Raw genomic sequence first — 23,823 nt, 5'->3', positions numbered from 1 at the left:
TGGTAATCATCAAGATATGCTTAAGACCCTTTAAATGGCACTAAAACACACTTGGATCCCTTTACTTTAAATTTAATTAAAAGACAAATATTTTTATTGCATCACATGTTGGACACATCTTATTTTAGTGAACATCAGAGCTGGGAAATATATCAGTATCGACATTGTGACACCAGATATCATTTTAGATTTTATAAATGGTAATATTGTAAGTATTTTTTTTTCTGGGTTTAAGGACATTACAGTAAAGTGATGTAATTTTCTGAATTTACCAAACTGTTATTCAGGTCCTTAAAAAGTCTTAAATGTCTCAAGTTCAATGGTTCAATGTTACAAATAAGCCTTAAAGGGCCAGTGTGTAATATTTAGCGTGGTTTATTGTCAATCTGAATCTGAATCTGAATATCCTACCCATTAATATGTTTATATAAGTGTATAATCGCTATAAAATAAAACTCGTTTGGTTTTCGTAGCCTTATAAATATGCTTTTACACATTATATATATATATATATATATATATATATATATATATATATATATATAGCATATATAGCAAGGGCCTTGCTTTAGAGAGGTCACCATCTTGCGCTGCCATGTATGTATGGCAGACCGAGTGGACAATCCAGCCAGCCAGAGAACACGTTTCGTGTGTATAAATGAACCAACGGAGACAGCGGAAGGAAGGAAGAAGGAGGAGGAAACAGCAGAGAGTGTTAGTAGTTCATCGATAGAGAGTAGTGAAAAGTTTTTTTAGTTATAAAGTTTGCGAATGGACCACACTTACCACGCAACAGGAGAGAATGAACCCGAACCGTCATCTGTGAGGAAAAGAAGACGCAACTTCACTCCTTGTGATGCACTCTCTGCGGCACTTTCTTCCTGATGATATATCTCCCCAACGATGGTAGCACCAAATCCCATTCTGTGCATTCAGCCTCTCTTCTCGTCCACTCAGCATCAAACACATGGAGTTCTTCTTCTGTATGCTCCAGCTCAAACAGGTATGGCTCTGGGTCTGTGTCCGCTACAAGAAACTCTTCAAAATCGCGTTCAAAGTCATCCATTGCAGCTACTATAGTCCGGAGATATTGCTAGGCTAAATAAACAGCTGAGCTCTGTTTACAGGCTACGCTGTCAGTCAGTGTGCGGGCTGGAGATTGGTGGAGCAGAGAGGGGAGGGGGTCCCCACTCGGAATGGTAAACGAGTATGTGGTATGGAGTGTGTGTGTTACGCTAGAAGAGTCAGAGTTTGGGATGGAGTCTTTTACCCCCTGCAGTGTTACCAGAGTTTTTGGAGTGCTCAAATAAACGGGTATTTTTCCCGAACGCTTCTCTGGTCTCCTGCTCGTGAGGGCTTCATTACAATATCGTAACATGGTTTAGATTACTAAATAAACATTCACCTCGTCGCTAGATAGACCTACTTGTGAAAAATTTGTGTGCAAGGCTTTTTGTCCCTACAAGGCCACCGTCATTTACCCGATGGGAGGGGTGAGCGAGTGAGCCCTGCAATCTAGAATTTGACCACTGATGTCACTGTTTTCAACCCATTTTACACACTGGCCCTTTAATAATAGGCATTAAAAACCAATGAATAGTCTTAAATTTGAATGTTTGAGGTCTTAACTACCACAAACATTTCATCTATCCATTTTTAAATATATTTTTATGAAAATGAGTGAAGCCTTTCTATGTTTAAGTCCATATTTCTAATGTTACAATTTTTCAAAAAACTATAATACTGTCATTTTACCTACTTACCTGGTGGCAAAACGTAGATTGACTTAATTCACTATAATAACTCTCATATTCCTACATAACTCGCAACTCTGCACAAGACCACATATATACAACTTGCCTTCATTGCTTACCTGCAATGTTTGAATAAGTAAAGCATGATTTGTCCAAAATTCTGTCCTAAATTTGGTTAGGTGTCTTTAGAAAGCATTAAATTTAACCGTCTGATACCTGTGGACACCCTGTTATTTGCCTTTGGCCACTTAGTGATCATATCTACAGTACTGACAATTATTTATCAAAAATCTACTGTGTCAAATTTTTTGAAGCACCAATAGTCAACCCTACAGTGTCACACACCTATAGTCACAAAAATGTTGTGATATATCTGACACGATGTTCACAATTTTTTTGATAATGGAAATTCACCACAATCAACTTGTGTTTTTTATCCCAATAATAAAGTTGTGTATTGCCCCATCCCTAATTCAGATTAAATATTGCTATACAAATCATATATTACGACAGAGAAGAAAAGAAAGCTGTAACTCTTCATTTGATAGGTGACCTTGGACACAGGGAGCTGGGTCACAGCTGTATGGAGGGATGTACTGGAGGGATTCTGTGTAATAGAGTTGGCAGCAGCACAGGCATGATTGTTGCTTTCTTGACAGCAATCCTTCCAAGGTTGCAAGAGGTGAGGTGATATTCTTTGCCACATGGATCCGTCCTGTACTTGTCCTCTCCTGCTGTGCTCTCTGGCAGCAGGTGTGACTGTGCTCCAGCTGTAACAGTCACTATATATTACAGACAGTGGTGCAAAGCGATGATTGAAATGCCCCAGAAAGGAGCCCCATGTTCCTCACGTGTTAAGATAACAAAAAGAATCTGGTAGACTTTGCTATGAGCTCTCATTCTTTTCAAGACGTTAGCAATGCAGATTTTGTGAGTTGGGCTTCTTTGGCTACCCGTGCTATCATGCTCATGTCCTGCTGGCCATGTGCGCACGGGGCAATTGTGAAGTGTGGCCTCTTTTTACTCCAGGCAGTCAGCCAGAGAGAACAAAGTCTCCGCTCACTGCCAACACTCCACTGGTGCATGACAGTCCATTTCCTCACTGCCAGATAGAAATGTATTTCAGCAGCATTACCTCTGACAGCAGCTGAGAAATTGCTACCAAATGTAGAGCCTACCTATGGTTCTATTTTCCACCTGCCATATACTCTACTCTGAACTGTACGCCGAAGCCTCAAATCTTTAAGGAGATAATTACCGACTGACAAAAGTGAGAGCTCTAAAATGGATGGAGACTGATGGGTTGTCTCACTCTTAATAGTGAAATGAGAAACGTACAGATTTTTAGCTTCAGTTTTCACCATGCTGACCGCTGCCACCACAGATACAGTGGGACCATCAGCCACTGAAACTTATTTTTAATCAGTTTTCCAACATTTCACCAAGTGTAAAAACACAATTTGCCTGCTCACTTTAATGTTGGACCTGTGTGAAGACAAAATGTGTATGAGTCATTATTGCTTTCTAATTCCCCTCTCTATTTTGAGTGGTGCACCTCCAGTCTTTACTATTAAATGCAACTGATGAAAGGGAAGTCTCAGCTTAAGTTTATTTTAATAGTGTGGGGAAAAAAAATAGCTTTCTACACCAACCCGACTGTCATATCCCAAAGCTCCAGCTGCACCATGCATTACTAACAAAATTAGACAGTAATTTAAATAAGGCTGTTCCAGAGCATCATAGGCTATTTCACAAAAGTTGTGCACCTAAATAGTTTGAGGTATTATTAGTAAAAATTGTTAAATATTTGTTTTCTATGCAGGAGCTCAAGAAAGGAAGTCAGGGTTATATCAGTCAAGCTGAACTAATATGAAATGCTTTGAAGTAAAGCCAAGTGATGGCTCTAGGACACAGTACTGATAAATAGTAATGTTATGTAATAGGGCTGCATAATTAGTCGACGCATTATCGAAACTGCAAAATGGCCAAGTGCAATATCCAAATCGCAGGAGCTGAAATTTTTTTAAAAAGGTAAACTGTGTCACAACATATTATTTTAAAAGGAGCGTTGTGTTGCAACAGAGGTTCCCCAGTCTCCAAATCATATTCCAGATGTAAGGGAACATGCTTGTTTGGCAGCGGTCCCAGCAAAAATCCCATCATTATTATTTTCATATTTTTTTCAGTGAAAATGAAATGCAAAAATTACCATTCCCACCGAAATTGAAACTTATGTTGCAACTGTAATGTCTTTCAATCATAATACTGTAACATAAGGGTGTAAATCACAAGTTTCATCACGATACAATATCATATCAGTTCTCTGGACAACGATATTACAAAGTCTGCCACGATACAATTTCAGTTTGATGCAATTTAGGGGCCTGTGATCGATATGAGACGATATTATCTGCCCATTTAACACATTCTGTCACAGAGGAAGCTGCAACCCCTTTATTTTTGCTTTTGTATGATAACACAAATAATGTAAACAACTGTAAAGTTCACTTTAAACTGATTCCACCAACACATATAAAACACCACATGGGATATGTTAACCTTCAGGGCTTTCTATCAGAAAGTCCTTTCTGAAAGAAATCTTTTCATTTTAACCCAAACCATCATCTTTTTCAAAAAATTCCAGGTCTATCTGGTTTAAAACCCTGATGGCAAACTTCATCCAACAGCAATAAAACATGGATTAACAACATCATTTAACATAAGTATCAAATTCAGCTCAGTAATAACTGTCAAAGTTCATAGACAAACCAGTTGTTTTTGCTAGTGACCCATTATTAGCTTTAGCATGTTTACATTGCATAAATTAGCCTAGCGGCTAGCAGACTTTTTCCTCTACTTATAGTTTAACAGATTACATGTAACGTTATTTTTTTTCTTACTCGCCGTTAGTTTAAGTCACTGCATCTCCTGACAGAACAGCTCAGTTTAATATCAGTCTGCGTGCACGTTTTTTCATTGCTGAAACAGAGCAGCTAATGTTGCCGTAGTGAGAAGTTAGCAGAGTGAGATGGCCGTCCAGGCAGGTAACTTTACGTCATTTTATTTCTCATAACAGCATTACTTACATAGCTATATGCTCTGTCTGTTGACCTGTATTTTCACGGAAATCCGAAATATTTCCACTCTACTGATGTATTCCCGATTAAATAAACGTTATCCTCATTGTCTTTCTCTCAACTGTTTGACTGTGACACAGACTTTCAAAATAAAAGCATATCCCAAAGATAACAATATGGATCGATGTTTTCACTTTGCATCGATGACATTGGATCGTTGATCATTTAACTGAAATATTGATCCACATCGATCATTACACCCCTATAACATACATTTGCTAAAAAGGGCTCATGCAGTGTGCAATACTTTGGACTTGCCATTCAAAAATGGTTATGAATACTGTGATGTTTGGAGCTCATGTGTAGCAGCAGTGTTATAAATGTGAAGGTGCATGTTTTCCTCTCACTAATGTCTAATCATCTATATCAGATTGTATCAGGCTACAGGCATAAATGCAGCTGAATTTGTCTCTTTTAGATAATTAAGATATTTTGACTGATACTTTTAATTTGCTTTGGGATAATAAGCTTTTGGTCAGGAAATGTGTCTGGTCTTCACAATTAAGAAAGAAAAATGAGCCTTTGTATAAACTTGTTAATGCTTCATGAACAATCTATCAGTTTTCAAACAGCATGAATGACTTTGTCAAGCTAATGATTAACTTATTAAAGAACTTTATACTCTGATTGCTTTATATTAACGACATCACACCAAAATAAAGTATTTCATGTATTGTCTTTTTAGACACTTCCAACATGCTTTATACATCTTGATTTTGTACGACATAATGAAACATATAAGAGCCTGTCCACGAATGATTCAAAACGGTTCTTACATAATCAATAAGTAGGTTAATTCATTGTCCATAAAGGTGTTTTATCAAACAGTGTACACATTTGTAGTACTTAGGTAAACTAACAGTTACAAATAATGCTCTCATACAAAGTTTCTGGAGTCTGACAGAAGTGGAGAGATACTGACTCTTAGATAATAGAATATTTTCACCACTAACTTGAAAGTAGGCTGCCTGTAAATAAGAGCGCCCTTCTCCTTGCACCATTTATTTCGGGGCACACAGCTCCCAAAATACTCTCTTAAATCTTTTATGAGTTCCGGGGTGGTGTCTGTGTCTGGAGTGTTAACTCGCTTATTTCCCGCAACAACCATGGAGTCTTTAACCTTACAAGTCTCCAGAAGTGGCCTACTTTCTTCCAGCAGCTGGCATAAAAGCTGTGACTCTGACAACAGTACAAGCACAAACGACACTCGGTTATCACAAAGTCAGATAAACATTAAAGGGAGAGATAAACAAGGACATGAACCAGCCCCTCGGTTTAAATTGGGCTTGGCATCCTGAAAATAGCAAAGTTGCAGCAGACGTTTACAAAAAGCACTGTCCTCATTTAAGAGATGTAGTGAAATCTATTATCATCTTAAGACTATATATAGAGGACATTTGAGGCATTCAGACGCACTCAAAAAATAAAGTTTCTGAATATACTGGGATACAAAACAGTTTGGCCGAAGCATTCAGTGTACATCGATCTTCATTTGAATTATTTACTGTCTGTGGCTTCTGCCTTTAAAGGGGATACCCTGACCCTGACCTTGACTGGAGGATCAGATGAGCACAATGGTCAGGTGACCACTCAAATGCTTTAGTTTACAAAGTTGTTCCAGAGTGGATGGTTCGGCTAATATAAGAATAGTTGTCCATGGTTGAATGAGATTATCTGAAAGAAAACACGTGTTTAACATACTGTATGTTCCCAGGATGTCCTAAAAAGCAGTTATCCTTTTTGAGGTACATGCAATGTATTCTATGGAAGCAGATCATCTAATGTGACTTTTAGCTTAAAGAAGATCACATTGAATGAGAGCCTGTGTGCATGGCCCACTTATGGTGAATTATATGAAACTGAAACAGGTCAACAAGCCCAGAAAGGAACCCGACAAGATAACACAGACAGATTTGATGCAGGGAAGTGAAGCATTTGGAAATTTTGGTTTATTAAGACCGACCCATTACTGAGCTTAATAAGTTACCTGTACATGTGAACGTACTGTGCAGCCTTTCTCAAGGCCTACAGTTTTTAGTAAGGTTTCCAATAAGGCTGGATAACACAGGAGCTTGTTATAAAGACAGCCTTATCATAAAGAGAACACCGTGACACCATCAGTCTTTTGCTACCTTACATGACCTCGAAATCTGATTTTACTCATCACCCCACCCCCTTGTTGAGGTTCGGTGGAGTGAAAAGGATTGTCAAAGCCGTCCTCTGCATCATTTCATGAGACAGCATTGATAATTTGAGACTTTCAGAAATTAATTAGCACAGTAATAAAGTTTCTTGCTGACCAGTGGGGAATAAGAGCCTAATTAACCTATTTTCTGTATTAATGATCTGTTTTTATCAGACACATTCTAGACCAAGGACTAGTGGACTCCCCACAATTTAGAAAGTTTGTAAACTTTAACCATTAGCAAGGGCAATGATGAGTTGATGGTTATTTTTGTAAGGTTCATATTTAAGTTATTGGTGCTGGACTCATAGTGGATTAATAGTGGTAATTCCTGTGAGTCAGGTTACCTTTAAAGGAACCCATTTACATCAACAGGAGTGCTGATTCACAGCCTGCAGGATATTTAAAGGGGACCTATTATCCTCATTTTCAGTGTCATTCTTGTATTTTGGGTTTCTACTAGAACATGTTTACACGTTTTAAATGCTCAAGATATTATTTCCCTCACACTGTCTGTGCTGGAACAACTGTATTTCCATTTTAGCTCTGTATGGCCCCCTCCTGAAAAAGCCCAGTCTGCTCTGATTGATAGGATTTCGGGGTCTTCCCTATCTGCAATCTTGGAGTCTCTAAACCATCACTGTGAACAGGCGAATGACTAGAATGGAATATAGCAACACTTTTTGCCCTGAGAACTCACCAGTAAATGGTTCTAATCAAAAATCTTCACAACTGGTCCTAGCAGGAATTTGATCCGAAATCAAGAAGAAGTCAACAATAACAGCAACCAACATAACATGTTTCCCTTACATTAGCATGTTGCTACATGTAGCAGTGTACTTGAAGTCAAGGAATGACTGTAAATGAGAATAGCGGCATCCTCCACAGTGGAAAATCACCAATAGAAGCTTTTAAATCAAAATCTTCACAACTGGACATGTTACAGCAGGCATATGATCCAAAATCAAGGCAAAATGAACAACATCAGCAACCAAGATTATACATTTCCCTGATGTTAGCATGTCGCTACATGTAGCAGTGCACTTGAAATCGAGTAATGACTTTAAATGAGTATAGTGGCTCTATTAGCTCTATCCCACTTGGAACAAAAGACAATACAACATGGCATGGCTGTGGCAAAAATGAATATTTAACTCTGGAAAACTGAGGATGTGCCTTCTTTTAAAACCTGGTTGGCAGAAATCACCAACTTGTTACACATGGAGAAAGTTAGATACAGTGTTTACCTCAGCTCTAATCTTTGATAAAACATGGCAACCATTTATGTCCTATTTATCAAGAATGGCCTCAAGTGTTTGCATGTATGTGTAGATACTTGTTCATAATGGGTTGGACAAACAACATCTGTGTACTTGCACTATATGCATATGTACAGACATCCATTCTGTAGTTGGTGCTGAATTTCTTGCTGGTCATACTACCTAAAGGAGACTTTTATTTTTCTTTTTTTCTTTTTATACCAGTAAAAGCTTCTAGACCAAAATCTTCACAACCAGACATGTTACAGCAGGAATATGATCCAAAATCAAGGCAAAATTAACAACATCAGCAACCAACATTATATGTTTCCCTTACATTAGCATGTTGCTACATGTAGCAGTGTACTTGAAGTTGAGGAATGACTGTTAATGAGTGTAGCAGCGCTTTCTACCATGGAAAATCACAGATAAAACCAACATCTTCACAACCAGACCTGTTAAAGCAGGAATATGATCCAAAATCAAGGTCACATTAACAACATCAGCAACCAAGATTATATGTTTTCCTGACATTAGCATGTGGCTACATGAAGCAGTGTAGGCTACATAATGCAAACACAGCAGAATACTCCATAAAAATCCCTCAATCCCTCTGAGTTTGTCTCAAAGGTAGAAAAAACTGAAACAGAGATCAGTAAAGTTTAATCTCAATTGATATGTTAAAATTACATCATTTATTCATTGATTATATTTTGTGTTATTAATCTGAGACTGCAAAGTATGTAAATTATTACCACATTTAACCCTTCTAACTCCACGGGTGCGCGGGCGTTCCCACGCGACAGCGTCGGTACTTTGCAGAATATCTCGGGAACCACACAACAAAACTTAATGGGGAAAATTGCTATCACAAGCATACTCTTTGGGCGATCTATGGTGAGCTCGGGGCAATTCTAGCCTTTCGAGAAGGTTTTCAATCCAGCCGTTAAGTGCGGCGTTTTTTCCGGGAACTTCGCACATGAATTTCACCGTGATAACTCCGTGATAAGTTCATTATTCATTATATTTTGTGATAAAAATGTGTAAATTATGTTAGCGGACCTCCATATTGAAGCTTGATGTAAACGCTGATGACTTCCGGTTGGTCTCTCGACCAATGAGATGCTCCGATTTCTTCTTCTTTTGTTTTTATGACGGTGACATCCAATCCCAGCAGCCAAAGATCAGCGTGAGGTGAAATAGTTATCTCCCAGTATCGAAAACAAAGGAATAATAATCTCCCATGGCCAAAACAAAGATAAATAAACATTTACTAACAACTTTTGAACGTGGAAATGTACACAAGCTTTACACACAAGCTTTACGCACTATATGGCATGTGCTTAGTCCGCATTTCCTGTGCGCACGTATGTTTTTTACTGCAAAAAGTTCTTTTCAGAACTACTTGGAGAGGGGAAAGTTCTTTTCAGAACTATGGCGACTGCAAAAAGGTGCTTCACTGTTGCTGAAGCAATGGATTTAGTTTTGAATGGTGGTGGTGACGGACTGGAGCTAATGCTAACCAGCAACTCTGAGTCAGGAGCAGAGTCATTCCTGACAGATGAGGAGGTGGTCTACCAGGAGGGACTTGACCCTGCTGAAGAGTAAGTGGCCTTATTTGAAATAACGAAATAAATAAAATAAAATGTACATATTTTTTTTTTAGTACACCTGTGTTAGGTTGGCTGGTTGGCTGTTTACTGGGTGGGAATGGAGCTCAATAGTCTCATGTTAGCTGTAAAGAATGTGAAAGTGTGGGGTTTACTCAGACATTACATAGTGTGAGAAGTGAAATGAAAAATAATCTGATAGGCTTTATAAGATCTAATGTTTTTTTTTTCTTTTTTCTCATATTTTTTGTATTACAGTGTTGATCATCAACAACAGGCAGGCCCTCCTGATACATTGGTTCTCCTTCCACTTCCTCTGCTGTTGTGGCTGCTCTGCCACTTTCCAGAAGGGGACAAGGAAAAGTGAACTATGCTCTTTCTTCTGAAGAAGAGGAGGAAGAGCCATCAACCTCTGCTGTGCTGCAGCCATCAGTTGGAGGTCCTGGGAGGAAGAGAACCCCCTCAGCAACCAGAAGGGGACGGGCCAGGTCCAGAGATGGATGCAGGTCCAGGTCTCCTCTTAGGCCACAGTCAGCAGCCTCTGCCGCATCCTGGAAAACAGAGGAGCATCCAGACACAGCTCCAGAGCCAAAGAGGTTCCTCCCAGTAAGAACCCCTGGACATCAACTAAGCTCCACCAGTATGTACACACCACTGGACCTGTTCAAACTGTTTTTCACAGATGATGTTGTGAAAACACTGTGTCAGAACACAAACAAACAGGCTGCAAAAAATATTGTACAGGGCAAAAAATATTCATGGACGGACATCACCACCCAGGAATTCCATAAGTTTTTGGGACTGTACTTTTATTTTGCCCTGGTGAAGATGAACGCAGTCCAGGATTACTGGGAAACTGGTTCCATTTTCAGCCTGACCTTCCCAGCCAGTGTCATGCCACGGAACAGGTACCTGGTAATCTCCTGGAATGTCCACTTGAGTGATCCTGACCAAGATGTGGAGAATGACAAGAAGAAGGGGACACCAGGGCATGACCGCCTGTTTCGCCTGAAGCCCCTTATGGTCTCCATCCAGGATGCCTGTAAGGCCCACTACCACCCCCACCAGAACCTGGCGATTGACGAGCGGATGGTGGCGACCAAGGCTCATACTGGCATGACTCAGTATATGAAGGCAAAACCTACTAAATGGGGTTTCAAGCTTTTTGTGCTGGCAGACAGCAGCAACGGCTACACAGTTGATTTTACTGTGTACACAGGCAAGACCAGTTTCCATCAGGAGTTGGACTAGCCTACGACGCAGTGATGTCCCTGATCAAGCCAGCATACCTGGGCACTGGCTTCCATGTGTACATGGACAATTTTATACAAGCCCAACGCTTTTCAGGGCACTGTATAATGTTAACATGGGAGCATGTGGCACCTACAGAGACAACAGGAAAGAGTGCCCCCAGACATCTGAAAATGCCCTGCACAAAAAAGTCCCAAGAGGCTCCATCAGGTGGATGCGCCAAGGCCCACTCATCTTCGTCAAGTGGATGGATACACGAGAGGTCTCTGTCTGCTCCACGATCCACCGAGCATTTGATGGAGCCACTGTAAAGAGGAGGATGAAAAGTCAGGATGGCAGCTGGATCACAACATCTGTCCCATGCCCAACACCTGTTGTGGAGTACAACAAGCACATGGGAGGTGTTGATTTATCAGACCAGCTGATACAGTACTACTCTGTGCAACACAGATCCAACAGATGGTACCGCACCCTCTTCTACCATTTCATGGACATTGCTGCCACCAACAGCTATGTCCTTCACAAGGATCTGTGCAAGCAGAGGCAACAGGAACCCATGAGCCACAGAGGCTTCCTGCAAGAGTTGACAGCTCAGCTCTGTGGTGTCACGGTGAATGTCCCTCCTCAAAGAGCACAGGGCTTACACATTCCCGTGCCAGTCTCCCATGTAGAGGATAAGGGCAAGAAGGCCACGGCTGGGAGAAAAAAGTACATCCTCTGCAGAAAGGACAGGCAGGTCCAACAGTCCACCCCCTGGAAGTGTGAGATGTGTGATGTAGCCCTCTGTCTTGTTCCAGACAGAAACTGTTTCAAGGAGTGGCACAAGTGACTGAGGAAGAGAGGGAAAAAACGAGTGGAGAAAAAATGTAAAAATGTAAATATTTTTTGTTGTGTTTGTGTTAGAATGTTGGGATCTTTTTCTCCTGATAGCCAAGGCCTGAGAGAAACATATTTGAAATGAAAAAGCTTGTACATTGTTGATCTGTGTCTTTTTTGAATTAAATTCTGTGACATTCAATTTCCGTTTTGCTTTTTCTTTTGTTTTTATACTCATATAACTATTGATCCATTCATGTGGCATCATTTTAGCATACATATTATTATTGCCCAGGTTGTCCTGAAAAAAAAAAGATGTTCATTACTTGACTGTGCATGAAAGGGTTGAGATTATACATGTATTAATAGACAGAGAGGCCAGGCGGACAAAAAATAGCAAAAAATGGCTTGGTTTTTTAAGGGTTAATATGATCAACCAATACTGTATCATTATATCTCTGACAGGAAATAAGGAAAAGCTTAAAAGGTCCCCTTTAATATAACCAACCATCATTGTGATTTAGTAAGTAATCAATGCACCAATCTATCAGTATCGCGTGTTATATAAACATGTTGATATCTCTTCTCAGATATATATAACACACAGCACATGCAGCATTCTTCAAACCGCTGCCTGTGAATTGTTACGTTCCACTAATCTCCTCCAGAGAAGACACTCTGAACATCTGTTTGCTCTGTCATGCCAGTAGGCAGGGGGCCAGTCTCTTTGCTGTGAACCCCTTAATTTACCAGATGTCTACTGTAGGATTAGTACAGTTTCACAAAGAGCAGTCATGACTCTCCAGCTGGGTCCCCAGAAAAGTCTACTTAAGGCAAAGTGACACTACCCGGTTAGAGAAACAATTATTCTATATTCACATCCATCCATCCAGCTGATTTATATCCTCGGCTCATGCAACAGTCACATCAAGGAAACCAAGCCAGTTTAAACAGTTTTACATTTACTACTGTATATACTTCAACATACAATATTAAATATATTTTTAATCACATCTTGTAATAGCTAAAGCAAACGGTACATACACTTGATTTGAACATACTGTATTACCACATCGATCAAAAGGAATTTTGTCGCTATAAACAACATACACTGAATTTCTGCATTAACAGCGTGTGTTTTCCCTCCTTTAGATAGCAACCAGATGAACAACGTGGTTCAAGCATCGACTTTGATAGCGCAGCCTTACCCGCTCGTGGGACAGATCGCCAGCCCCTACGAACAACAGAAGCCTGTCAAGGATCTCAACAAGTACGCCACGCTTAAGGCTGTGGGTAAGAAATTGTTTAAGATGTGCCGTCATGATGAACCAGACGTTGCCATTCATCATTTGATCTGATTAAACAGCCCATTACATCCTTTATAAATAAAACAGGCATAATTAATCAGGGTCTTATAAGGAGAAGTGTTTAGGTTTAATTGAGTGAACCGGAAACAACTGAACCTGTAATCTGAGTAATCATGAGGATGCATTTGTAAATTCATGAGGCAGAAAATTCATCTGTAACGCTTCATAAAATGTTTCATGGAATCCCAATCGTGGTTAATTCTGTTTTAAACATTAATTGTCTCAACAGACAAAAACCATGTTATTAAAATGTTCTGCTAGTTGCAGTTATTAGTAAAGCTTCACTGCCATCTCTCTCAAAGTGGCCATTTTTCAGTCTTTTATTTTGTATCTTCTTCAGGTGCAGCAAGAATCCTGTTTACACAACACGTGTTGTCATATATGTGCTTCGAAATGACACGTACGTCTTTGTTTAAATAGGAGTCGATTCAAATCTCCATCAAGTCTCCCACTGACAGAAAATCCTTGTCAGTTAATCCGTAGTCCGTCAATGCCAGCAGAGAGGGGGACTGGAAGTTTATTTATAGACGCAAGTTTATTGTTCTTCTCATGTGCTAATTTTGGAAAGTCTGCAGACAGTGCCTGGACAAGCAGCATTTGAGACAAGAAATAATAGCAAATACCAAAATAGTATCAGTCAGCGAGACAATGCCAAAGTGTTTAGGTCTTGAAGAAAAACACGTTTGTAGTGTCAAAGGATGGAAGTGAAAATAAATTAATGCAAATCATAAAATAAAATGAAATAATCATTTTAGGTTCATTATGAAAATAGTATGCGTTTATGCTGATATGAAAATACCATAACAGTCAATGGGTGAGTATAGTCAGGCACACTTGATAACCAAGTACCATCACCGGTGATCAATTGCTAGATCATTTTACCACTAGATTTTACACTATGTGCAAACTTTAAAACCAAATTCCATCATTTAGAGGTCCCTTTGGTAATATTTAAACTTAAAGATTTGATTTGTCTCATAATTTTAAAAAACAAGAATTTAACCGTATTTTAAATACATTATATTCCACTGCCTTTCATATTGATTTTGGTTGTATTTCAAAGAACAAGCAGTCTTAAATTTCACTGACTCCACTCTGACCGACAGTCGTTTTTTTGCCTGTACGCCTTGCTTTGAAAATTTAGAGAAAAAATAAATGAAAAAAAATCTGCAGGATCAAAGTATGGAGTGAAGGTATTTGTGGATCTGTATTTGATGCCATTTAGCACTGCGAAACGGGAGTCTCTTTTTATAGATGAATCAATTAGCTGTATTTGACAGATGTGGCCACGGAGGGGATGGCAGCTACCAGCATGTGTGTAGTAGGTCCAATCACATGAAACGGCCCGTTGTGATCCATGCTAGCAGCTGAAGCTTCTCTGCTGCTAATACACCGAAGTGCTGTCAAACAAACTCATCATTAGGGAAAATAAAAATAGAGCAAATCTTAGATAATGAGACTGGGGACAGGAGACAATCAGGAGCAATCAAAACACAAATGAGTTGGAGAGTGGTGATGAGATGCATCTATACTGTACACGGTGAGCCACGTGAGCCTCTGTGGTACTAATATATATATGTGTTCATCTACCAGCACTGATTTGGGTTTACTGAAGCTGCTGCTGTCTTTACTACATCTCTTTCCTGTACCATGAAATGAGACCCAGAGCACAGCTACAGCTTGCTACTGATGAAGAGACCACATTAAAGGTTATCTGGGAGACATTTCATTAAAAAAAAAAAAAAGTCAGAAATGTTACAGTAGAAAAGGCTATTGCTGGAGCTTGGTGTGCTCAGGCTCAATTAGTGCTCAAGTGAGTGCTGTTTTCATACATTGTCTGCACCTGATTGGAGACACAAAATCACACTGCAGTTGTTTTATGAGCAAATTACAGCAGCTGATTAAGGCAAGACAAATGTCATAAGACAAGATATACTATGCAGCGATATACTTGCACGCCACCTCAGCCGGAGTCGTACTAAAATAATCCCATATACTGGAATATCAACAAATACTCTGTAGTTGGAGCTTAATTATTAACTGACCTCTCACACAATATATTTGCAGTCTGACAGGAAATGTAAAAAATAAAATATGTAGAGAGGTCTATTTTTGACTTCCTGTAACAGTTTGTTTAAAGCTACCACAACTTACACAACACTATTAGGATTCCACACTACATTACTGTGCACCAAGGGCATAATTTCCACTGGGGAAGACATGTCATGTCATTACGTTGTGACGTGTTAATGAGTGGTGCAGGCAGTGTTTAGCAGACTTTCCATGCCCTGGGTTTCGCCCCAGACTGCCCTGTAACTGGTTGATGGAGGCTGTTAGGGCTGTATGCAACCCGAAATGAATGCCTGCAGACATTCGCAGGGCTGATGAAATGCATAAGTGCATAAAAAAATTATTAAATCTATATTTTTATTTACTGTTAATATTATCCTCATAAACAGTTGAGTAACACATCAAAGATAAGGCAGTAATAGACAGAGTTCCTTGCAAAGATGCAAATACAACATTATCTATCATCTCTATTATTTAAAGTAAAGTAAACAAGATTTTCTGTTATAAACAGTTTTATTGTTATTTCTTTCTTTTAGATTTAACGTACATTTAACAAGGGAAAATCAGATAGGAAAAACACAGGAATAGCAATTAACAGAACAACTGTTTCAAAAGTGTAAGGACAGTGTCCCAGTGGTCTTCCAGCCCCTTTTCAAAGTCTTTTAACAGGTAGGCTGCCCGTTCGATGTTTAGTAAGTCCAGATATTCCTTCAGCCAAGAGTCCCTTGTGAAGCAGGCTGCTTTACGCTTCTTCTAGTTTCAAAGAATTAGTCTGTTAGTAGATAGGCAAGCCAGTGTCTAGGTAGGTAGGTAAGATTTTAAGTCTTGTTGTTAGTTGAAGGTCCAAACAGTCTCAGCGTCATACTTATGTTTGGCCATGTTGTTGAGCTAGTTTGCTGTCTCTTGGTGTGTCTCAAATCACATACTTCCATTAGTACACTTCCACGTAGTATACTATGTGCACTATGTACGTATTGGCGTAGTGCGCAAATTTCGACAGGGTAGTATTGTCTCAAACATTGTGCACACACTGGAATTGACGACCGCAAGTTAGCTAGTTAGCAAACTAGCATTAGCATTCGCGTTATCATTCGTGGTACCAAATCATTACAGACTGCTAAATTAACCCAATAAACATAGTGCTGGTTTATATCTGACAATAGTATAGTGGTGCTTAGTGCAAAAACACATGTATTTGTACAAAGCAGCAACGTTCACGGTCTTTGAGTGCGAGAAGTGTCCATTGTTCCACACTCAGCTTCCTGACCATGTGAGTGCACCATCCAGGTACTCATAGCTCACAGCATTTTTCCATACGTCTCAGTGTGAACGCACTTATGCACTCAAAATATTAAGTGTAAATACAGAAGTATGCGATTTGAGACACAGCATCTGTTAAGTGGCTATATGTTATTTACTCTCTACAGCAGGATATGGCACTTCAGAACAAAAGCTCTGTGCCATAAATGAACTGTACTTACAAATAAAGTGTGTTTTTTATTAACTTGACACATTTTCAAGTTAATTGTGGTCCATTTAGAATGGACCCGCGACTCACTTTTGGACTGAGACCCATCAGTTGGGAACAACTGACATAGGATTTCTAGAATTCATAGGATTTAGTGCTCAACTCATTGTAGCAGTAACTAAAAATACAGGTTTACAATGGGTTTATAATGAATAAAGGCTGGATTTCATCTCTAATTTTATATGTTCCACTTCTCCTTTTTTTTTTTTTTTTTTTTTTTTACTTTTTATGTGTAACATTATGCACATTTACAGCATTTGTATAAAATGATCAATGTGAGTTGGTTGTGATGCCTGATGATGTGAGGTTGGACTACTTTGAACAAAATTTAACTTCAGATCTATTTTTATCTGTCTGTTTAGCTCTGCACTCAGCACACAATGCAATGGCTAATGAAGGGAAAAGAAATGACAAAGACCTATCATGTTGTTTATCTGTATTTGTTAGCAGAGAAAGCTAATGACAGCTTCTACAGCAACCGGCGGCAAGTGATCGAGATGACAACCAAGGGCAGCCTTCCCATGGAAGCCGTGGACATGGAGCCGGAGCCAAGCAATCCTTACAGCCCGCCCAGACAGCTGTCGTCAAAACAGAATGGACACAAGTACAAGAGCCCCAAGAGCCGCAGCGCCCAGTCGCTGTGCTACGGCTCCAACACTGCCGCCAGCCCGGGGGTGCTAAGATCCTGGGAGAGCAAGGACATGCTGGGCCTCCGACACAGCTATGGCCCAAAGAAACTCTGCATCATAGAGAAGGAGCTGCACACCACTCGTTACTTGCCTCCGCAACCGTACTTTGTCACCAACAGCAAGACAGAAGTGACAGTATGAGGGAATGTCTGAGCACCAGGCTTAAAAAGGAGTCTGCGTCAAAGGGAGGCAGGAGCTGCTGACTGTGGGTGGTGTTGTCAGACATCAGCATGGACTGTACGTGCAGCTGTGCATGTGATGGGCAGCATTTAAGATGCCACCTCAAGGTGAAGTGTACTATCAAAGGACTCAGTATCAATCACTGTTCTGCAGGAGGGCACAGTGATGAATATGTTCCATTGGTATTCGTATAATCCAACTGCTAAAACAAAAAACAAAACATAACTCATATAACACAGACATGACACATACAGTACTGTTGTCAGTATTTACTGAGATATCAATGGACCTAAACATTAAAGTATATTGTATAATTTTGTTGTCTAAAGGAGAAAACCTTTCTTATTTATCCAATCAAGGTTGAGTGGTTACGTTTTACCGGAAAATGTACAAATACTGTTGATAATTAAAATATTCGGCAATGTGAGGTGTTGGATCAAGTGCATCGTCCAGGGTTGTTAAATTTGGGGAAATGACCAGAATAATTTTAACCAGCTCAAATTCTAGCTGTTTTGTTGATGTATTTATTTGAAACAAAAGATCTATTAGTCCTCAGTTTATTACACAAGTTAATCGGGAAGAACGCAGAGGATAACTGACTTTGCTAAACTTGATTATCAGAACAAAATGTCTACAGTCCACCTTGAAAACATGAGCAATATCAGTTGGTCAACCACAATATTAATGACCGTGACTGTCACTGATCGAAATAAGAATTGTTTTCATATAAGAAACAGACTTTGACACATAAATGTTGTCCAAAAGTTAGTTATTCAGGTTTCCAAAATGCTTTACATCCATTTTGGAGAGGTTCATAAGCTAAGTTTATCATTGCGTATTTCTAAAGAAAATAACAAATATATAGATAAATGAGTCTGTGAAAGTGTTACTGTTAACCTAAATGACTAAAGACTTCAGTTTGTGAATGTAATGTCACTTTTTAAAGTTGTAGATGTCTCATTTTGAAGGACAAATGCATTCGAACCAAGTCACTGCCAACAGACATCCTACTGATATGTTTCCATGATTACTTCTGTAGGAGAAGTAGCAGCAGAGTGTTGAACCAGTGTCGTATTGGTGTAATAGTGCCTCTCATCAGTACCAGCATGTGTGTGGTTATCCTGCTGTAGAACAAACTGTAGATGAAGCCCCAGTATTAGAACAGTGATTGGTCTTAGTTATACATTACACCCCCAACAAAAGTCTTGTCAGTGTAAAGATTGAGGCGTAGAGTTTGCATCATAGTTAAAGCTCTCAGCTTTTATTAAAATGTGTATGGTTTAATTCCAAATCTCACACTTATTGAATGTATCTGGACTGGACAGTCTGAAACTAGTGGTACAGTAACAGTTTCCAGTGTTGGAGGATAACAGTTAATGAACTTCTGTCATGAGGATAAGTGTAAAAATGTTGTTAAGTATAGTAAAGGTTTTTTTTTGTGTGTTATTACTCAAATAAATGGGTCAACTTAAGACATATGAAACGTTTTTTGTTTGATCGACCCTATACTATACTTTACTATAACAATATTTACCTGCTGTAGTGATGTTTTAGTTAACTATTGAAGAAATATGTTTTAATATTGGTCACAACTAATTATCTTAGCAAGGGCTGGGTGATATTAAAAAAATCAAATCATGATATTTCTGACCAAATAACGCGATATCGATATTGCAACAATATCGTAGTGTTGACTGTTGGTGCTTTCACAAAATATTTACGCACAGGGCTGGGCAATACGTTGATATTATATATGATATGATATACTGCTCAAAAAAATGAAGGGAACACTTATCATCACAGTATAACACCAAGTCAGATAAACTTCAGGGATATCAATCTGTCCATTTAGGAAGCACAAGTGATTGTGAATCAGTTTCAGCTGCTTTGGTGCAAATTAAAGTGACAACAGGTGCAATGGAGAGGCAAAAGCAAGGCAACCCCCAAAAGGGAATGGTTTTACATGACAGTTGCTCTCTCCTTATCCTTCCTGACTGATTGCTCTGTGTTCTGCTGGTGTCCTTGTCACTACTGGAAGCATGAGGTGGTACCTGCAGCCTAATCAGGTTGCACAGGTAGTCCAGCTCCTCCAGGATGGTACATCCATACCTGTGGTGGCAAGGAGGTTTGCTATGTCTCCCAGTCTCAAGAGCATGGAGGACATACCAGGAGAGTGTTACATGAAAAGAGCTGAAAAGGGCCACAGAAGGGCATCAACCCAGCAACAGAACCGGTATCTGCTCCTTGTGCAAGAAGGAACAGGAGGAGCACTGCCAGAGCCATACAGAATGACCTCCAGCAGGCTACTGGTGTGCATGTTTCTGACCAAACTGTCAGAAACAGTCTCCATGAGGGTGGCATGAGGGCCTGACATCCTCTAGTGGTCCTCTAGCAACATGCAGGCCAATTGGCATTCGCCAGAGAACACCAGAATTGGCAGGTCTGCCACTGGTGCCCCGTTCTCTTCACAGATGAGAGCATGTTCACACCACGCACATGTGACAGGTGTGAAAGAGTCTGGAGATGCCGTGGTTACCGTTATACTGCCTGTAACATCATCCAGCATGACTGGTTTGGCAGTGGGTCAATGATGGTCTGGGGAGGCATATCGTTGGAGGGTCGCACAGACCTCCATGTCATAGCCAATGGTACTCGGCTTGCTGTTAGGTATCAGGATGAAATCCTCAGAGCAATTGTCAGACCAGGTGCAGTGAGCCTTGGGTTCCTCCTGGTGCAGGACAATGCCCGGCCTCATGTGTCCAGAGTGTGTAGGCAGTTCCTGGATGATGAAGACATTGATGCCATTGACTGGCATTCTTGTTCCCCTGACGTTAATCTAATTGAGCACCTATGGGACATCATGTATCGTGCATCCGATGCCACCAAGTACCACCACAGGCTGTCGAGGAGCTCACTGATTCCCTGATCCAGGTCTGGGAGGAGATCCCCCAGGATACCATCCACTGACTCATCAGGAGCATGCCTAAATATTGTCAGGACTGCATACAGGCACGCGAGGGCCGTACACACAACTGAGTCACATTATGAGTTGCTGTTATAAATTAACATAAGTTGGATCAGCCTTTGATTTCAGTTTTGAATCCAGCCCTCAGTGGGCTGATGATTTTGGTTTCTATTGACCATTGTTCCGTCATTTTGTTCTCAATAAATTACACAATGCACATCAGTAAAGATTTTCAACTTGAATAATTTGTCTATCAGGATCAATGTGTGATTTAAGTGTTCCCTTCATTTATTTGAACAGTGTGTATAATATATGATATTATATGAGGCTATACAGCATCTAAAATTTTCAATATCGTAATTTTTGTATGTTCTAGCTGCTCTATTATTTGCCTTTACCCACTAAGTACTCCACACTACTGATGATTATCAAAAAATCTCACTTGCAAATATTTTGTGAAAGCACCAATAGTCAACCTTACAAAATCATCGCAATATCAATATCAAGGCATGTGGTCAAAATGTGGACATAATGACTAAGTGAGTAAATGCAAATAAGAGAACACCAGAACAGTCTGGTAAGTTCAGAAAATTGCATCACTTTACTGTAATTCAGCCTTTAAAACCACGAAGAGAATTCTCACGATACTGCGATAGCCAAAATCTAAGACATCTAATCTCATATCACAATAGCCATATACTATAAATATGTTGCCCAGCCTTAATCTCAGCTGAAGCACCGTACCGAGAACTCATTAACAAAGGACATTCGCGCTGCGCTTGGCAAAACGTTTTTAATTAAAAAGTTTCTCAGGTGCAATTTGTCATCTGTTGCACTGATTCTCCAGCCAAGCAATATAAAAAGATGCTCATGCCTGCCTGCAAGTCTTACTCATGCGGTCGACTATTTCAAGCAGCCGAAGACAAGGCTGCACACATAGGTGCGCTCATAGCTCATACACAAGTGGGAAGTGGGAACTGCTGGGACAGTATAATGGTGTGTTTATGTATTCTCAAGTCCAAATCGTAGCTGTTAATATTCTCACAGACTTCGAACCAAACTGTCTTTTCCAGAATATGTTGATCTAGTGCACTGAACTGTTCTTTCACTTAACTGTTTAAGTGTTTCACTGTTATATGAAATCTGTTATTCACACTATTCAAACGCAACTATTAATTCAGCTGAGATTTTTATTTATTTATTTATGCAACCAATGCTGTATAGTTATTGCCACTGAATGCTATTGTTTTGTGAGTGCACTCTTTTTTTTCCCGAAGATACTGAAATCACTGTTATTAAGCTACAGAACACCGTATTTACACATGAAGATCTACTGTTATACTGCCAGTTAAACACATTATGTGTGTATCTGTTTGCTTTGCAACACCCAGAAAGAAGATCACTACAGCAATGTTGTATTTTGGTAAAGCTTAAAGGAAAGTCCCCATGATCAAAGTTCTAATAATACAGCTCATTACAATGACTACCAGGTCTTTGTATCTCTGTTAGCGCATTATCAGAATATGCATTTGATTGAGTTATTGCTCTAATGAATGTTGTTATGTGTCTTGTTATGTACAAAGATACCTTGGTTCAAGATGCCCTGTTAAATATACACACAACCTCTGTATTCGACTGTTCACATCTTCCAGTTATTGGAAAATTACTGAGCATTAAAATGTTTTCCATGCATTCTTTGTGCAGTAAAATATAATCCCCATGTTGCCAGTGTCCTGCAAAAACCTTAAACTTCTAAAAGAAAAATGCTTTTGTTATATTGAATTATATAAAATAACATTAAAACTAGTAATGCAGTTTTATTGTGGTATTTTTGAAACTAATTCAGTGCGGTATGGAAGAGTTCAAGGTTCATGAAACATTTCTAAATGTGGAAAACCTTCATGACTGCCTTTTATGGGGACACTGCAAGACAGTGCACGCCAACGATGTCAACTTATTAGATGTACCAAGTGTAGCATACCTTGTACAAAGGAAACAGTCATTGGCAATGAGCAACTGTAGCACAATGTTAGGGGACTCCATTTACCTGTCAGTGAAGCTACTTCAGCTCTGAGCATTTTGTAATTGGTTTGTTCAACTGACTTACCTCTTTCTTTTTAACTAAAAGGAAAACAAATATTTGGCCGGTGGTAGGGTTTAGTGTGCCAGCAGCAAAAGAAAAAACAGATGCAAATAATCACAAACAGATTTCTACAGAGGTAAATTGTCTGTAGCATTTTTGGTGCTTAATTTTTGTAATTGTGATTCTAGCTGACTCCATTGGCTGCCCCCTCAACACCACACCAGATGGTATCATAAAAACATGGAGGAGCACTCGAGTGCAGCCAAAGGACCTCTTCTGTATGATATACTACAGTTTATGGGACTTTCTGTTTTAGCGTGCTCCAGCTGTAAAAAGTGAAGTGTCATTATACTGTCTACATTAAAATTATTTTTTAATAACTCTGTGTCTTCTTTAGATGTTCTTACAGCCTTGTCTTTATTTGTCCTTGTATAAAACTTGACCAGAGGGCTGTACCACAAAGCAAATTCAACTCTTTGCCTGAGGTGACTTGACAAACCCTAAAGCCTCAGTCAGAGATAATGGGTACCACAAAGGTGGCTTGCTCTGTTAATTCAGGCTTTCTTCTTCAGGCTCTGTGCGTGTTCACATAAAACAAGTCAAATGACGCATTCAGCGTGTCATGTGACACTTAAAAATGATCAAATGAGAGAGTAGTGCTGGCAGGAAATCAGTAATTGTGTGAACTCACAAGTTGATATCTTAATTTTACCAAACTGTTTATTTCTAAGGTGACAGCTATATACTCTATAGCTCTGAAACTTTAAATATGATGCAGCAGATTTAAATGTTACACTCAAGAACTGCATTTACATACACTGACATAATGAAGGAGATGTGGAAATCACTTAAGTTTTTTGGTAAATCAAAGTGAAATGAATTTAACTGATTGAATATTACCCATTCATCCATTTTCAACTGCTTATCCA

The 23,823-nt window shown here is 39.4% G+C and overlaps 1 protein-coding gene across 1 annotated transcript in view; it reads left to right on the top strand.

Moving 5' to 3' along the window:
• shisa9b (shisa family member 9b) overlaps nt 1–23,226 on the top strand; it is a 32,445-nt gene extending 9,219 nt beyond the window's left edge. The window contains exons 3-4 of the mRNA XM_049562191.1: nt 13,165–13,305; nt 17,425–23,226. Coding sequence (XP_049418148.1) covers nt 13,165–13,305; nt 17,425–17,807 — 524 coding nt within the window. The 3' untranslated portion in view covers nt 17,808–23,226. The remainder of the gene's footprint in view (nt 1–13,164; nt 13,306–17,424) is intronic.
• Nucleotides 23,227–23,823: the final 597 nt, after the last annotated feature.

This window comes from Epinephelus fuscoguttatus, linkage group LG19 (genome assembly GCF_011397635.1).
Source record: "Epinephelus fuscoguttatus linkage group LG19, E.fuscoguttatus.final_Chr_v1".
In the NCBI taxonomy this organism is placed as follows: Eukaryota; Metazoa; Chordata; class Actinopteri; order Perciformes; family Serranidae; genus Epinephelus; species Epinephelus fuscoguttatus.
This window is presented reverse-complemented; position numbering and strand designations above follow the sequence as displayed.